Source organism: Natrix helvetica, assembly GCF_964273705.1.
Source record: "Natrix helvetica genome assembly, chromosome: 1".
Taxonomy (NCBI): domain Eukaryota; kingdom Metazoa; phylum Chordata; class Lepidosauria; order Squamata; family Natricidae; genus Natrix; species Natrix helvetica.
In genome coordinates this window covers 59,970,343-59,984,681 of record NC_138548.1, presented here as the reverse complement: position 1 = coordinate 59,984,681, position 14,339 = coordinate 59,970,343, and the positions used below count along the sequence as shown (strand labels likewise).

Sequence of the window (14,339 nt, the reverse complement as noted above, 5' to 3'; positions counted from 1 at the left end):
TTTGCAGGTAGACGGGAAGTTGAATAACTGGCCCTGTTGTGCAGCCAGAACAATCTGGAGCTGAACATCCTTAAAACTGTAGAAATGAAACTGGATTTTAAAAGGAGCCCTCCTAATCTACCACATCTTACTACATTAGATAACAGTATCAACAGTGGGGACCTTCAAATTTCTGGGTTCTATGGTCTCCCTGGATTTGAAATGGACACCTAGTATTAAAACCATCACTAAAAAATCACAACAAAGAATGTTTTTCTAGAATCAACTCAAAAAGTTCCGACTGCTACAGGAGTTACTGATACAGTTCTACAGAGCTCATTCAACTTTAGTCAAGCTGGAGTGACAATTGTAGCGCTCTGGATTTGCAAGAATCTATCTTTCTATTTAATCCATCCATCCATCCATCTATCTCAAGGAATGACTGGGGGACTTACAATTCAGCAATTGTTGGCAATGGACAGTCAATTTGGTCTAGTAGTACAGTTCATGTCCTGCCTCAGTCATGAAAGTCATCTGGATGACTTCAGACTAATCCCTGTCAACCCATAATGTGACAAGTTGGTAAATTAATTCCTGTCACAAGTGATGGTTCATGTTTGTTTGATCCAAACTTAAGCAAACATCTTTTCATGTAAGTTAAGAAATTAATCAAAAGATGCTTGTTGTACAGAAAACATGTACCTCATGTAGGCAAGAAGTCCTGGAATGATTGTACGACTATGTACCACATTTAAATGCGAAGAAAAAATATAAATGAAAGAAAAGGAACAATATGTTGTAAAGTATGGCAAATGCAGCATTTCTAGTTCTTTAGCAACCCTCACTAGAAATAAACCAGGGAGGTTCTTTTTTAATGCCTTCATGTTTATTTACCAAAAATGCATCACTGATTTTCCATATTATTTTCAAAGGCTGTTCCTAACACAAAATTTAACAAACTAACATTCTTTAAAATGTTCTTTTTTATTTAAAAAGCACTTGATGCGAATGTACATATTTTGTATGCTACAGAATTCTGTACAAGTAAATTTCTTTAAGTGCTTCTCTGTCAGCATCTTCTAAGAATTCATCATATTGCACTGGTACTGCTTTTACCCACTGGCTGAGCTGAATGTCCACCTGAAAAGAAATTAAAACAATTCACTACAACATAACATAAATCTCAGAAATGCTGAAGGTACATAAGCAAAATACCATCAAATAACATCTAAAAATGAGATAACATCTCTCTTTTTGTGTGAAACCAGACTACTGTAGATAGTCAATTTAAATATGCTTCTATATCTTACAATGCCACTTCAGCAACTATAATTAATTCATGATTTATCTACAACACACACCAAGAAAAACTTGCCATGTAAATAGTTTGAAAAATAGCTCTTTACCTGAAGCTCTGAGAGAGACTTTTCAAGGTTTGGGACAGTCACTAATAAAGACCCTGGTTTTCTTACATTTTGACTAATGATTTTCCATGCTCTAGAAGTAAAACAAAGTAAATTTCTTATAAAACAACTCCTCCAAAAATTCTGTCATATGAAACAACACAAGATACCAAGAGTTGATCTGTGAGGGACATGGGCAGCTTCTAAATGTTTGGAACATTTTGTCTGAGCTGCATGTACAAGAAAAGACCTACACAGGCTGAATAATATGGGAAAAATAACTTGACCTTTTAGAATATCATAGCTTATTAGGATAATAATAGGATCAAGTTGGATCTTGTTCTGGATTCTATTTTCTTACACATATACAGATTTACTTTATAGTATGAAATTATGACAAACACTTTGTGGTAATAGAGAAAGGGGGATCTCCCTGTTTGATGAAGATAGAGAATTCTATCCAACTGTGTCATTCCACTACTGGGCCAGCATTTGACAATGAATAACTTCTTCCTTATTTTCCCACATACAGAATTTCAGATCAATTCTGCAGGAATAGGGGATCTTTGGTGGCTCTGCATCAGGTATGGGAGTGATAACAGAGCAAGTAGATGCAGGTCATGTCATGTTAGATGTAGCACATTATTTTACAGAACACTTGGAATAACCTTTACATCTGTTAAATAATGCTCTCTATTCTCTTTATTGGAAAAAAGGTGAGGATCATCCCTCTAATGATGATACTTTAAAAAGAATTATGGAATATTTTTTTCACTATATCAGCAAGTTAGTTCAGAAATTTTCAATAAAAGAATGGAAGCTTTTCTCAATCTTTCAGCTGAATTTGGATAATCTCTTCAAGAATTGTTACCAGCAGTGGGTTTCACATTTTGTTACCACTAGTTTGCCCCCCGCGTGCGCGCTTCGCACATGCACCTGGCCTTCTACATACGCGCTTTGCTCATGTGTGTATCTTCTGCGCATGCGCCCGGCCTCAAAAACGTGCCTAAATAGGATGGCATAAAGCCGGGGCGGGTGGATAGGCCCACCTACAATTTTCGATACCGGTTTGGACAAACTGGTCCAAACTGGCTGAATACCACCTCTGATTGTTATTTAATATGATTGATGGTGCTTGGAAGTATCACGTTGGTTAATTTAACTTTTTCTCATTTTCTTTGTTAAAACTATCCATGTGACCTATCTCTTGATCAAGCACACTGATAAACTACTTTAATATCTTCTCATTTTCTTTTTTTTCTGTTTGATATCTTTTAATATTTATTTTTGTATATTAGAGCAAATAAAATAAATCAAGCACATTGAACAAGCAGGTAACCTTACATAATCTACACTACAACCACCTACAGCATGAAAATTATGTTTCATATTGTTGAGGTTCATGAAACATGAGAATGATTTCATTTTTATAACATCTTACCATAATATTATTTACAATAAGTATTCTTCTGTCTAACATTATACTTATTTCTAATTTCTGATTTGTTAATTGTTGTACATTGGTAAATGTAAATGTAAAATATAAAATAAAATATCTAGAATGATAATTATATAGATTTGTGTTAGAAATATAGAAATAATAATTATGAACATGATACTGTATACTAGGAGACATAATAGTATGTATAATGTAAAAAACTGTAGGTATAACCGGTATATCTCTGTTGCAAAGCTGAAACTGTGATGTGAAAAAAAGAAAACTGTATAATAAAAATACTTTTTTTTAAAAAAGAAAGAATTATTTCAAAATTTATTTTAAAAAGCAAGCTGATCTTTGACAGATTTTCATTTTGCCCAAGCTAGTCTCAATTTTAGAGAGAAATTTAATAAATTTATTAAATTACAAATTTAATAAAAAAATAAAATAATTGGATTCGGCACAAGTGTATTTAAATGTCCAGTTTTAGCCTTAGCAAGAGGGAAATGATAGGTTTCACAAGCTTTTTTATTCAGCTGTCTTTAATTGGAATGTTTTTGCATCCCGAAAAAGAACAAAGGAATCCGTTTTTACAATTATATTTTTATATACTGGCTTGGATTTTAAAGAACAATAACATATGCATCGTTGGTTGGGTGTTAGACAGTGTTTCTAGAGATTTCTAGAACAAAGAGAACTTACCTAGCCTGTTCTGATCTGTCAAGGAAATATTCAAAGACATTATTCATTACAACAATGTCTGCATTTTGAAGAAGTGAAGCTTGAGTACAAATATCTGCATTAATCACCTAAAGAGAAATGATTTTGCAGAAGTTCAAATGAAAAACCATGTGATAATATTTAAGATTGTTAAAAAATGTTCCGATCAAGGAAAACCATCTAGGTCTGACCCTTCTATTAGTCTTGTATCAGTACACATGACTCATCTCTTGATCATTAGAAATTAATTGTTCCAGTATCGTAGATTGCTATTAATCTTATCATTCATTGTATTATAAAGAAATTAAAAATTATGTAGTAAGCAAGCTGTGAAATACACAGTGCCATAAGTATGAAATAGATCTGAAGGTGAACAGAAAAATGAAGTCTGTTTGTTGGAGTTTCTCTGTTTCTTTAACTTAGGAGTGTTTTGTCAATAAGAAAAATGGTAAGACACAATAAGAGGAAGAGTCTCTATATACACAGACCCAGTGTCTGTCTCTGTGTTGGCCTATGCTTAGTAAAACAAGTCTGTGGGTTGAAGTGATGAGGGAACTTTCTGTCTCCTCTCCTCAAGTAGCTGAACTAAACCTGTATACTGCATCCAAGATAATCATATTATGAACATTGTTTAAAATGGAACCTACTGCTATTTCATTACTTGGAATTCCTTTTAGTACAATGCATATACCCCAAAGTACATCAGGAGTATAGTAGAACGACACTTGCTGAGTTTGGATATCCAACACCACCTCAACCCAACACACTCTCTTAATGGCACATGGTCAAATATTGTTCTTATTAAGGAAGATTGTAAGATTAAAGTTATTGCAAAATATCAAAATCTGTATTTCTATATTCATATGATATGGTATCAAATTGTAGATAAGAATTTAGGTAGGAATCAGAAATTTCTCATCTTGGCCATGAATGTTAAGGAAGTTGATCATTCTTGGCTTCAATTTCTCCTCAATTCACAGCTGCAACACTGACATAAGAATGTACAGTAGTGTGGAAACTTGCTCCCTTACAGAATTATCAGAACGATAAGCTAATACATGGGAAGTGTAACACCTGAGAGTTAGAAAAATGCTTGGTGTTTTCTTTATTGTGCAGAAATTGTCCTTATAAGAACTTAAGTAAACGAAAGATTTGGATGGCTACAAGATTTCTTCAATATTAAACCTATCCAGAGTATATTATATTCCTCTTGGTTTTCACTAATTATATACAAATGAAGCTCAGCTGACTTTCAGCCATATTTACTTGAAAGTCACTTGCTTGAGACATTTAAAGTAACTGAGCTAATATTGCATTTTTAAGAAAAAGAGCATTTTGCTAACCTGCAGCCCTTTCATACATAAACAAAGCAATCAAAGGTATTGGTTCACCTTTATTCTGTCGTCAAGTCGATACTTTGAAATGATAGTTTCCTGCAACTGGCAAAAGTCTCCGTTCATTTCAACTCCATAGATTTGGGATGCTGAACTATAATAGTAGGCCTAAAATAAAAGTAGAAAAACTGAGACATTGCTAAAGTGGGTTGGAATATAGAGTTGAACTGTAGTAGGCATCTGAATTTTGCTTATCTGTAGGCATTTGCTTTCAAAATGTGTGTAGGCCCTATTAATGACGACTATGCTAAATACATTTATTTATTATTTATTTTATTTATTGAATTTATAGACCGCCCCCTCTCCCCGAAGGGACTTGGGGCGGTGTACAGACAGCAGTTAAAAGACCATATACAAAATAGAAAATCTTAAATACCCCTAAAAACAAATTAAATGTAAAGCTGTACAATAATAATAAAAATTAAAAAGCAACCTAAGGAGCCTACCCCCAAAAATTTAAAATACAGGCCAGAAAGATTAAAGATTAAAGCTACGGTTAGGCCAGGCCAGCTAAGTGGAACAGGTGGGTCTTAAGTTTCTTGTGAAGGAGCGGAGATCGGTGGTTGTTCTGATGTCGGGGGGGAGGTCATTCCAGAGGGTCGGGCCCATCACAGAGAAGGCCCTACTCCTGGGCGCCGCCCGCTGGCATTGCCTAGTGGACGGCACCCGGAGGAGTCCCTCTCTGTGAGAGCGAATCGGCCGCAGGGATGTGTGGGGTAGGATGCGATCCTGCAGATAGCTAGGTCCTGTGCCATGGAGTGCTTTAAAGATGATAATCAACACCTTGAAACATGCTCACATGGCAGCCTAGGAAATGCCTAATTTGGGGGGAACAAAGGCAATATCCATTTTTTGAATGCTTTGCTGGAGCCAGATCCTAAAAAACAGATGGGTTCCAAACAGTCCCTAAATTTGCTTTGATTTAATTGAATTTGACCTTCCAATTTAAATAAAAGTAATTAGACAGTATTAATATTATTCATGTGTCCAATAATTTTCTATTTCTGTCTCAATAAAAAATAACATATTTTTCAAAATAATTTTCAGCAGAATTAAGCACACTCACTGGGAGTCCAGGGACATGTAAACTTTATAACGTTGGGACTCCAAGGAATAGCAGGGCTCTGTGCTAGATTGGAAAATTGAGGAGGGGAGGAGAAACATCCCAGAAGGCTGCAATTACAAGCCACTTCTCTGCAGTTTCTGGGAAGACTGTATCAGAGGTGGGTCGCTTCCGGTTCGGCCCATTCGGCCAAACCGGTAGTAGAATTCAGGCCTGGGTCGCAGAACCGGCAGTGACCCAGGCCTGCCACATCCTCAAACCGGTTCCCTTGCTGCTGCTTGGCTGCCGCCATCTTGCATTTTAGAGACTGTGTGTGCTCAGTTCTCTGTAAATTATTCTGTGCATGTGCGCAGAACAATTTAAATTCAACTGCGCACGCGCACACAAAGCATGCACACACATTGCCCACGGGTTGCAAACCAGCAGTAACGCTGGCAGCAACCCACCCCTGGACAGCATGAACATATTTATGTAAGTCAAGAGAAATCAAGCTCAACTTGACCAGAATGTTCTGTGCGTATGCACAGAACAATTTACATTGAACTGCGCACATTGTGCGCAGGTTGCGAACTGGCAGTACCACCGGCAGCAACCCACAAGCATGAACATATTTATGAAGTCAAGAGAAATCAAACCCAGCTTGAAGAATACTTAGTTTTAAACCAGAATATTCTGTTATTCTGTTATTTCAACCTGTAAAAGGTTATTACTTTCGAACTGTATAAACAATAATCACACTTTCTATTTTAGGATAAATGTGAAGGTTGATTCTGCATCTACTTGCTAAAAATAGTTTCTTAAGTCAAGAGCAGAAATATCACCATTGCACAAGAGATTACTTAATTCTAAAAGCATGCAAAGGATAAGGCCAGCATCCTTTCTTTCTAAGGGTAGAGTTTGATGACTACAGCCTGTTATTTCTGAGGTTATTCATGTCTTTAATTATACTATAACCATAATATGCTGGTTCCTCTAATGAGGGATTTATGGTTCAACTTTTGCATTCCAAAAATTATATTCAAGTTGAGTAATGTCAGTAATCAAATGTCAAAATAATACGTAAGAAGCAAACAATTCAGCGAAACCCGCCCCACAAATCAATAACAAATTAAGGTTCAAAAAATAGCAACCAGACACTTGCTTAAATAATATTATACAGCATAGACAGTAAACCAATTTCTGGTGTAGTTTTTACCCCAAACAGAACTGCTCCAAGCCTGGAGCCCACGTCAACCAGAACCTTCCCTGTCAGGTCAGGCAATACTTCCTGGTACAGGAACTTCAGTTCCATGAGGGAAAAGGAATGGGAAATGAATTCTGGGAAACAACAATAAAACAAAGCACGTTGCAGCCATGGTTAGCATCCGGCATGAAATACAAGATTACAAGAGCTTGGATTAAAACAAAATTTTCTAAAGAAAATTCTCATTTTCGTTTTGAGCAGTGATAAAAATATTCCCAAGCCTGTTGTTGAAAACTGAACAGAATCTATATGGATTTAAATGGAATATATTATGGACATGGTTCTTTGAGCAGCTAGACTCTTGCAAAGACAGCATTTTCATCTGTGCTCATTCTGTTTTCGGGGGCTGATGGCAAAGCCTGGATTTTATTTTCCCCCTCCTTGCATTGTATTAAGTGAGCATAACAACAAGATTTAGCATGCTGACTTTGAAGCACATTCCAACATGTTCATATCTAACTAATTAACCTGTCATTTGGACATTTGAAAATAGATTATCATCACAATTTCTTGATTCATAATCATTCAGAAAAAAAGAGGTACATCTGAAAATATTTTGGAAAATGTTTTTTGGATCACATAAAGTAAATGTAAAGGTACCCCTATTTGTTCTCGACTCTAGGGGGCGGTGCTCATCTCCGTTTCATAGCCGAAAAGCCAGCAATGTCCAAAGACGTCTCCGTGGTTATGTGGCCAGCATGACTAAATGCTGAACGCGCATGGAACACTGTTACCTTCCCACCAAAGGTGGTTCCTATTTTTTCTACTTGCATTTTTACATGCTTTTGAACTTCTAGGTTGGCAGAAGCTAGGACAAGTAACAGGAGCTCACACCATTACACGGTGCTAGGTATTCGAACCGCTGACCTTCTGATTGACAAGCTCAGCATCTTAGCCATTGAGCTACCACGATCCTCTTGGATCACATACAAATAAAATATTTTTTTTGCTCTTTGTGAAAGCAATTTATCTTTTTTCATCCCAAATTTTAAAAGTTGCATCAGATTTAGAAGGTTATCTCCTTAAAGCAGATGCAATTTCTTTTCAGGCTTATGTGAAAACCTGAAGAAAGACGTTCTGTTTTAATAAAAAATGGTGCTTTTGCCTGAGTTGAACTCTAGTCAGATCCAAAACAGTTCTAAATAATTTTCAAATGCTTATTATTTTAATATATACTTCTCTAATATTTTAGTGTAAACTACTTTGAACTGCTAAAACTTTTATTTAAATCTGAAATATAAAAATATATGAATATAATACTAATGGCTTCTGAAGGGCTTTTTAAAATATTGGTGCTGATACTGTTTTTGTGACAATTTGCAAGCATTAAAACAGAATTATTCAAGGAAGACATTGTGTAGTACATATATAAAGATTTCTGAGTGTATAACTTCATACACTATACATGCGGAAAGGTTTATTTATTAGACTTTATCCCACCTTTAATACTTTAAAAGTAACCCAAGGCAGTGAACATATATAATAGTCTTTCCCCCCATTTTCTTCACAGCAACAATAACCCTTAACCACTATCCCAACTTTCTGCTTTTCTTTTCTGCTTTTCTTTTCTGCTTCTCATCCAAGAAGCTTCTTCAGCTTCAAACCAGAAAAGAAAAACCAGAAAGTCCAGTTGCCTCTTGAAAAAGCACCTTTGAGACAACCATGACCTGGATGATTGAGAGTCTCTTTAGTCACTGGATCATGAGCATGTATCTTAGCACACAAAGGTACTAATGTACCTTCTGATATTGCCTCTGGCACTTATTAGGCTTTCTGTCTTAATGACTAGACTCTCTTTTAGATTTTATACTGAGAACCAAACACATAATTGAAATCTTGGAAACCAAGGTAAAAACATAAAGCGTAGTCTTTTAGCATTCTTAGGAAATAAAAAGGGATGTAGTGCCTTTTTACTACATGATTAAAAATATGCAAAGTTACAATAAATTCCTACAAAGCTTTCTGGAGAGTGAGAAGTATCTGTTTATTGAGAAACAACCTAATCAGCTGCCTTCTAATCAAAAGATGCTTTGTGCATGGCTTGGCTGCTATAGGAGTTATTTCTTGAACAAGCAAGGCCACATAATATTTATGTTATGTAAGCACCCACAAATTCCAGCCCAAAATGATTGGCCTGATATACAGCAAGGGAACACTCAGGTCAGTGCTGTACTTTGGTTAAAAAAAAAATACAATACTTAACTGCTTACCTAATGGTGCTGTCTGATGAGAGCCACATGCTAGACAATAATTTCTGCTCATCTTTCCTTCTTCACATAAAGAGTCAATAGAATCATCATCATAAAGGAAAGCATCGACATGAATGGTGGGTACTGTCTGTTCATGAAGCTAAAGAAAAAAAAAAGGCACACTTGATAAATATTTGTGACATTTTCTCCCCACCTCAGTTTATATGCCATTGAAATTCAATAATCATACATTTTCTATGTTATTTATTTATAGAAATTATACTCCACCATAGCTGAATGACTCTAGTAGTTCACAATCACAATGCATGGAGATGAAATGGAAAAATTAAGCACCATAAACGTACAAAAGAATATCGTAAAATCAAGTTTAAAAGGCCAAAATTCAAAAATCCAGATTGCACATAATTTTTTTAAAAATATCCATCACATTGAATAATTTAGTTATCAAGCAATTTAAAATCCCAAACATTTAGCAGAATCAGTCTTCATTGCTCTCCTAAAATTTAATTAGGAGACTGCCTAGTCCTTGATCTTTCGGGAAGGCTACTCCATAAGGATGGGGCAACCACTGATACTACTTCCCTGTGGACTTCCAATAAGATTTGTGAACTTCAACTCCCAGTATTCCTCAGCCAGCAAGGGAATGGCTAGGGAATTTTGAGAGCTGAAGCCCGTACATCTTAAAGTTGTCAAGGTTGAGAAACTCTGCTATAGTTCTTTCTGCTGAGTTTAGAAAGATCTTCTCTAATACCTAGTAAGTCTTCACAAATAAGGAAACATTTCATCCTGTGGCTTACATGGATCATCACAGGAGAAAATTGTGCATAGAGTCACATCTTTTCTCCTGATAACTTTAAAGGATGAACATTCCTAAGAGTTGATTCCGAAGTGGGAAAGATATTTGATAACTATCAGTCCACTCTTCATGAAGAAGTGAAGCCTCTTCCCTTTTATATCAGAAGAATCCAAGAAACAGAAATTTCCCACACTAATTTGTCTATGGTATTTTCAATTGACAACAAACTACTTTTTATTCATCATAACAATGAGATATTAGCTGATGGAAATTAACAGCTTGCAATCCAGTTTTCTCTAAGAAAATTCAGACACTTTTATACAAACAAAGTAAAAAAATCACATATTCATCCATATGAAACAACAATATTTTCCATTTTAGTAGAATCCAGATATTTACCAGATTTAGAAAAAAAGAAAAAGATGCTGCTCCTAATTGCTCATGTACCTTGATGCAGGAGACTAACTTAAAGGGCAGGATGTGGGACATAGCTTTCTCCTCCAAGATATTTTTGCTGCATCCCAATATCAACCCATTTGAGAAGACTGCCTTATACTACCTAATGGCTAGATCAGTGATGGCGAACCTATGGCACGCATGCCACAGGTGGCACGCGGACCCATTTGTCAGGGCACGCGAGGCGCTGCCCTGTCAGCTGGCCAGCGCGCATGTGTGCGCTGGCCAGCTGAGTTCACCTTTTTAAAAGCCATTTTTTGCCCTCCCCAGGCTCCAGAGGCTTTATAGGAGCCTGGGGAGGGTGAAAAGAGCCTCCCCCACCCCCCCCCGGAGGCTTCAGGGACCGTCCCGAGGCTTCCCTGAAGCCTTCGGAACGCTTAAAACAACCCTCCGAGCAAACCAGAAGTGACTTCCGGTTTGCTCCGAGGGTCGTTTTAAGCGTTCCAAAGGCTTCAGGGACTGTCTGGAGGCTTCCCTGATGCCTTCGGAGCACTTAAAACGACCCTCCGAGCAAACCGGAAGTCACTTCCGGTTTGCTCAGAGTTTCATTTTAAGCGTTCCAAAGACTTCAGGGAAGCCCCCGGATGGTCCCTGAAGCCTCCGGGGGGTCTCCGGGGGGGCGGGGGACGCTCTTTTCGCCCTCCCCAGGATCCTATAAAGCCTCTGGAGCCTGGAGAGGGTGAAAAAAAGCATGTAAAAATGGGGAGGGGTCCCGCGTTGTGCACCCATGTGCACTGGGACGTCGTGCATTGCATTATGGGTGCGGCACGCCCGCACACGACCCCCCTGCGCTCCCCCCCTCGTGGCACGCAAGCCAAAAAAGGTTCGCCATCACTGGGCTAGATTATCCCTGGGATAAAGGCAATCAGCTGAGCATCCCCAGGGTGCCGTTGGCCAGTGTCGGCTGGTGACCCCCAGGGGGAGAGGCTTCTCTGTGGGAGCGCCTTCCCTCTGGAATGAGCTGCCCCCGGAGCTCCGTATAACCCCTGACCTCCGGTCCTTCCAACGCGCCCTAAAAAGTTGGCTTTTCCAGCAAGCCGGCCTGGCCTGTTAATTTTATCTCATTTTTTAAATGTATTGTCCTATAAATTGGGTTTGTTTTTTTGGATATGTATTTAATTTCTTTTTAACTTTCGGGATATGTGTTTTTTGAGTCCTTTGGGAGAAGGGCGGCATATAAATCCAATAAAACAAACAAACAAACAATATCCAAATCTATCGAGATATACAGTATACAAATATGTATATCAATATACTATAATCTTCTAACACCTTATTCTAAAATTGACCAATACAATTGAAGCAATATAGAATCTAATTATAAGCAATACATTGATACTTCCATTTTACCACTGAAGAACCCTGAAACTTTAAAGATAAGGCCAATTAAGAGAATGTTTTGCATTTTTAAATTTAAAAATAATCTCAGTATAATTATGAATAACTCCTAGAAATTATTACTGTACAAATGTCTACTTTAAACCTTGATCTATGTTCTGCCTTCTGTTGGACTACATCAATAAAAAAGCCAACAAAGCCATAGGTAGCGAAGGCTTTATAGAAAATTCTAATGAAAAATCACATGTCAAGGTTTATGGGAATGTTGAATAGCAAAACCTACTTTTTGAAGAGCATTATGCTCTGAATTGAGCACTGCTCCAACAGGCAAATGATGTCGAATATCTTCAGCAATACTTCTGAGAATGATATCATCATTATTGCATGTAAATTCATCAAAGTCATCTGCAAAAAACAGGGAAAACAGATTTTGTAATGATCATGTGAAACTCAAGGCAATACCTTTATTTAACTTGGCTGCTGAATGCACAGATTCCTAGAAGTGCAGATTCTACAAACATTCATCAAAAGAAAATTAATGGCACCAGCTGTACAATCAGTAAACAAGCATGAAGTCAGCTAGTTATCAATCAAGAATACAAGGCCTAGAAAGAAGAAGAAACTGGGGGCAATACAGCAGTCCTGAAAATAAATAGGGAAAGACTCAATAATGGACTGGAATGACAATCGGGCCAAAACAGCACCATCTCAGTTTTATTCATATTCAGCATTAGGCAGTAAAAGGGTATTTAAGAGGAAATGTTGATAAAATGTTTCAGTACAGCTGACCATACTTTGCCAGCAAGGGTCAGAAATGATTGGATAGACTTGTCAACATAATAATGATGCTGGAAATGTTTATCAGGAACCAACAAAAACAGTGTCCAAAACTGATCCTTGAAAGATGCCTCCAAAAGAGGAAATTCCTGGGATAAAAATCCTTTACACAACATTGCCAAATAACAAAAAAATAGAAATTCAAAATTAACTACCAACGATGCCCTCCAATTGTAATCTAGTGAACGTTCAGTGATGCCCAAAGATTGTAACATAATTGTCTTAATACATTATATTCTATTTTTTTGCTGGGATATATAGCAAAGGTCATACATTTAGATGGCTTTTACAGAGAGAATAAATTTTATACCAAGCAACCAGATGCAAAGTGAACCAACCCAATAGGACATGTGTGTACTCTTAGTTTTAATGACAATCTATCATAACGCCTATGTGAAAATGAATTTGCACAGCTTCCCTGTATTCTTAATGGAGAACAATATAGGATACCATATCTTTCTTCTGTGAGAGGCGCTGTGGCTCAGTGGCTAAGACGCTGAGCTTGTCGATTAGAAAGGTTGGCAGTTCGGCGGTTTGAATCCCTAGTGCCGCGTAACTGAGCTCCTGTTACCTGTCCCAGCTTCTGCCAACTTAGCAGTTCGAAAGCATGTAAAAATGCAAGTAGAAAAATAGGGACCACCTTTGGTGGGAAGGTAACAGTGTTCTGTGCGCCTTCGGTCACATAACTATGAGACATCTTCAGACAGCGCTGGCTCTTCGGCTTTGAAACGGATATGAGGACCACCCCCTAGAGTTGGGAACAACTAGCACATATGTCCGAGGGGAACCTCTACCTTTAGCTTTACCTTATCTTTCTTCTGGATTTCCCAGAGTCACTGAGGAATACAATACATTGGACCAAATGAACAAATAATCTGGTTCAACATGTTTGGTGCGATTAAGCTAAACCCTGATTGAGTAAGGTTTTCTCCATGTGGTTTCCCCAAATCAACAGTTCCGTAACAAAAGCAATGATAAAAAGCGGCAGATAAGCGAAGTGTAAAACAAATAAATGTTCTGACAATAGAGCGAAAAAAATGGGGTGGGGGGGATGGAAAGACACATCCTGGAAAAGAGTACCCGTAACTGTCTGGCGACCCCACGTTATACTATTTCACGTGTTAGGGGGAATCATAGGACGAATGAGAAGAAACTCCGCTTACTAGATGTTCTCAGCCAGTGCAGCAGGCGAGGCAACTCCCCCGCGCGCGCACCCTTTATTGCGTTCAGCACCGCTTGGCGAGCCGATGGAAAATCCATCCTTACCTGATTGAAGGTACCGCGCAAGCGCGCCTCTATCGTCTTTCTCCCTACGCCTAGAGATGTCAGACTCTGTCGCTCGGCCTTGAACGCATGCGCAGAAGTAACTGCCATTCTTTTCCGTCTGCTCCGGGAATTATGAATATGATGGGTCTTCCCGGAACTTCTTGGTATTATTCCTCTTCTTTTGTTTGAAAGACGG

General features: G+C 37.8%; 1 protein-coding gene across 1 annotated transcript; it reads right to left on the bottom strand.

The window, feature by feature from the left end:
• Positions 1 to 564: 564 nt before the first annotated feature.
• On the bottom strand, positions 565 to 14,180 carry LOC309384306 (uncharacterized protein). The gene is made up of 8 exons (XM_081937630.1): positions 14,041 to 14,180; positions 12,324 to 12,445; positions 9,451 to 9,589; positions 7,193 to 7,314; positions 4,932 to 5,042; positions 3,523 to 3,629; positions 1,386 to 1,476; positions 565 to 1,119 (listed from the first exon to the last, which is right to left on the bottom strand). Exons 1-8 carry the CDS (start codon positions 14,135 to 14,137, stop codon positions 1,006 to 1,008), a joined length of 903 nt encoding a protein of 300 aa, XP_081793756.1. The 5' UTR covers positions 14,138 to 14,180; the 3' UTR covers positions 565 to 1,005.
• Between the last annotated feature and the right edge of the window lie 159 nt (positions 14,181 to 14,339).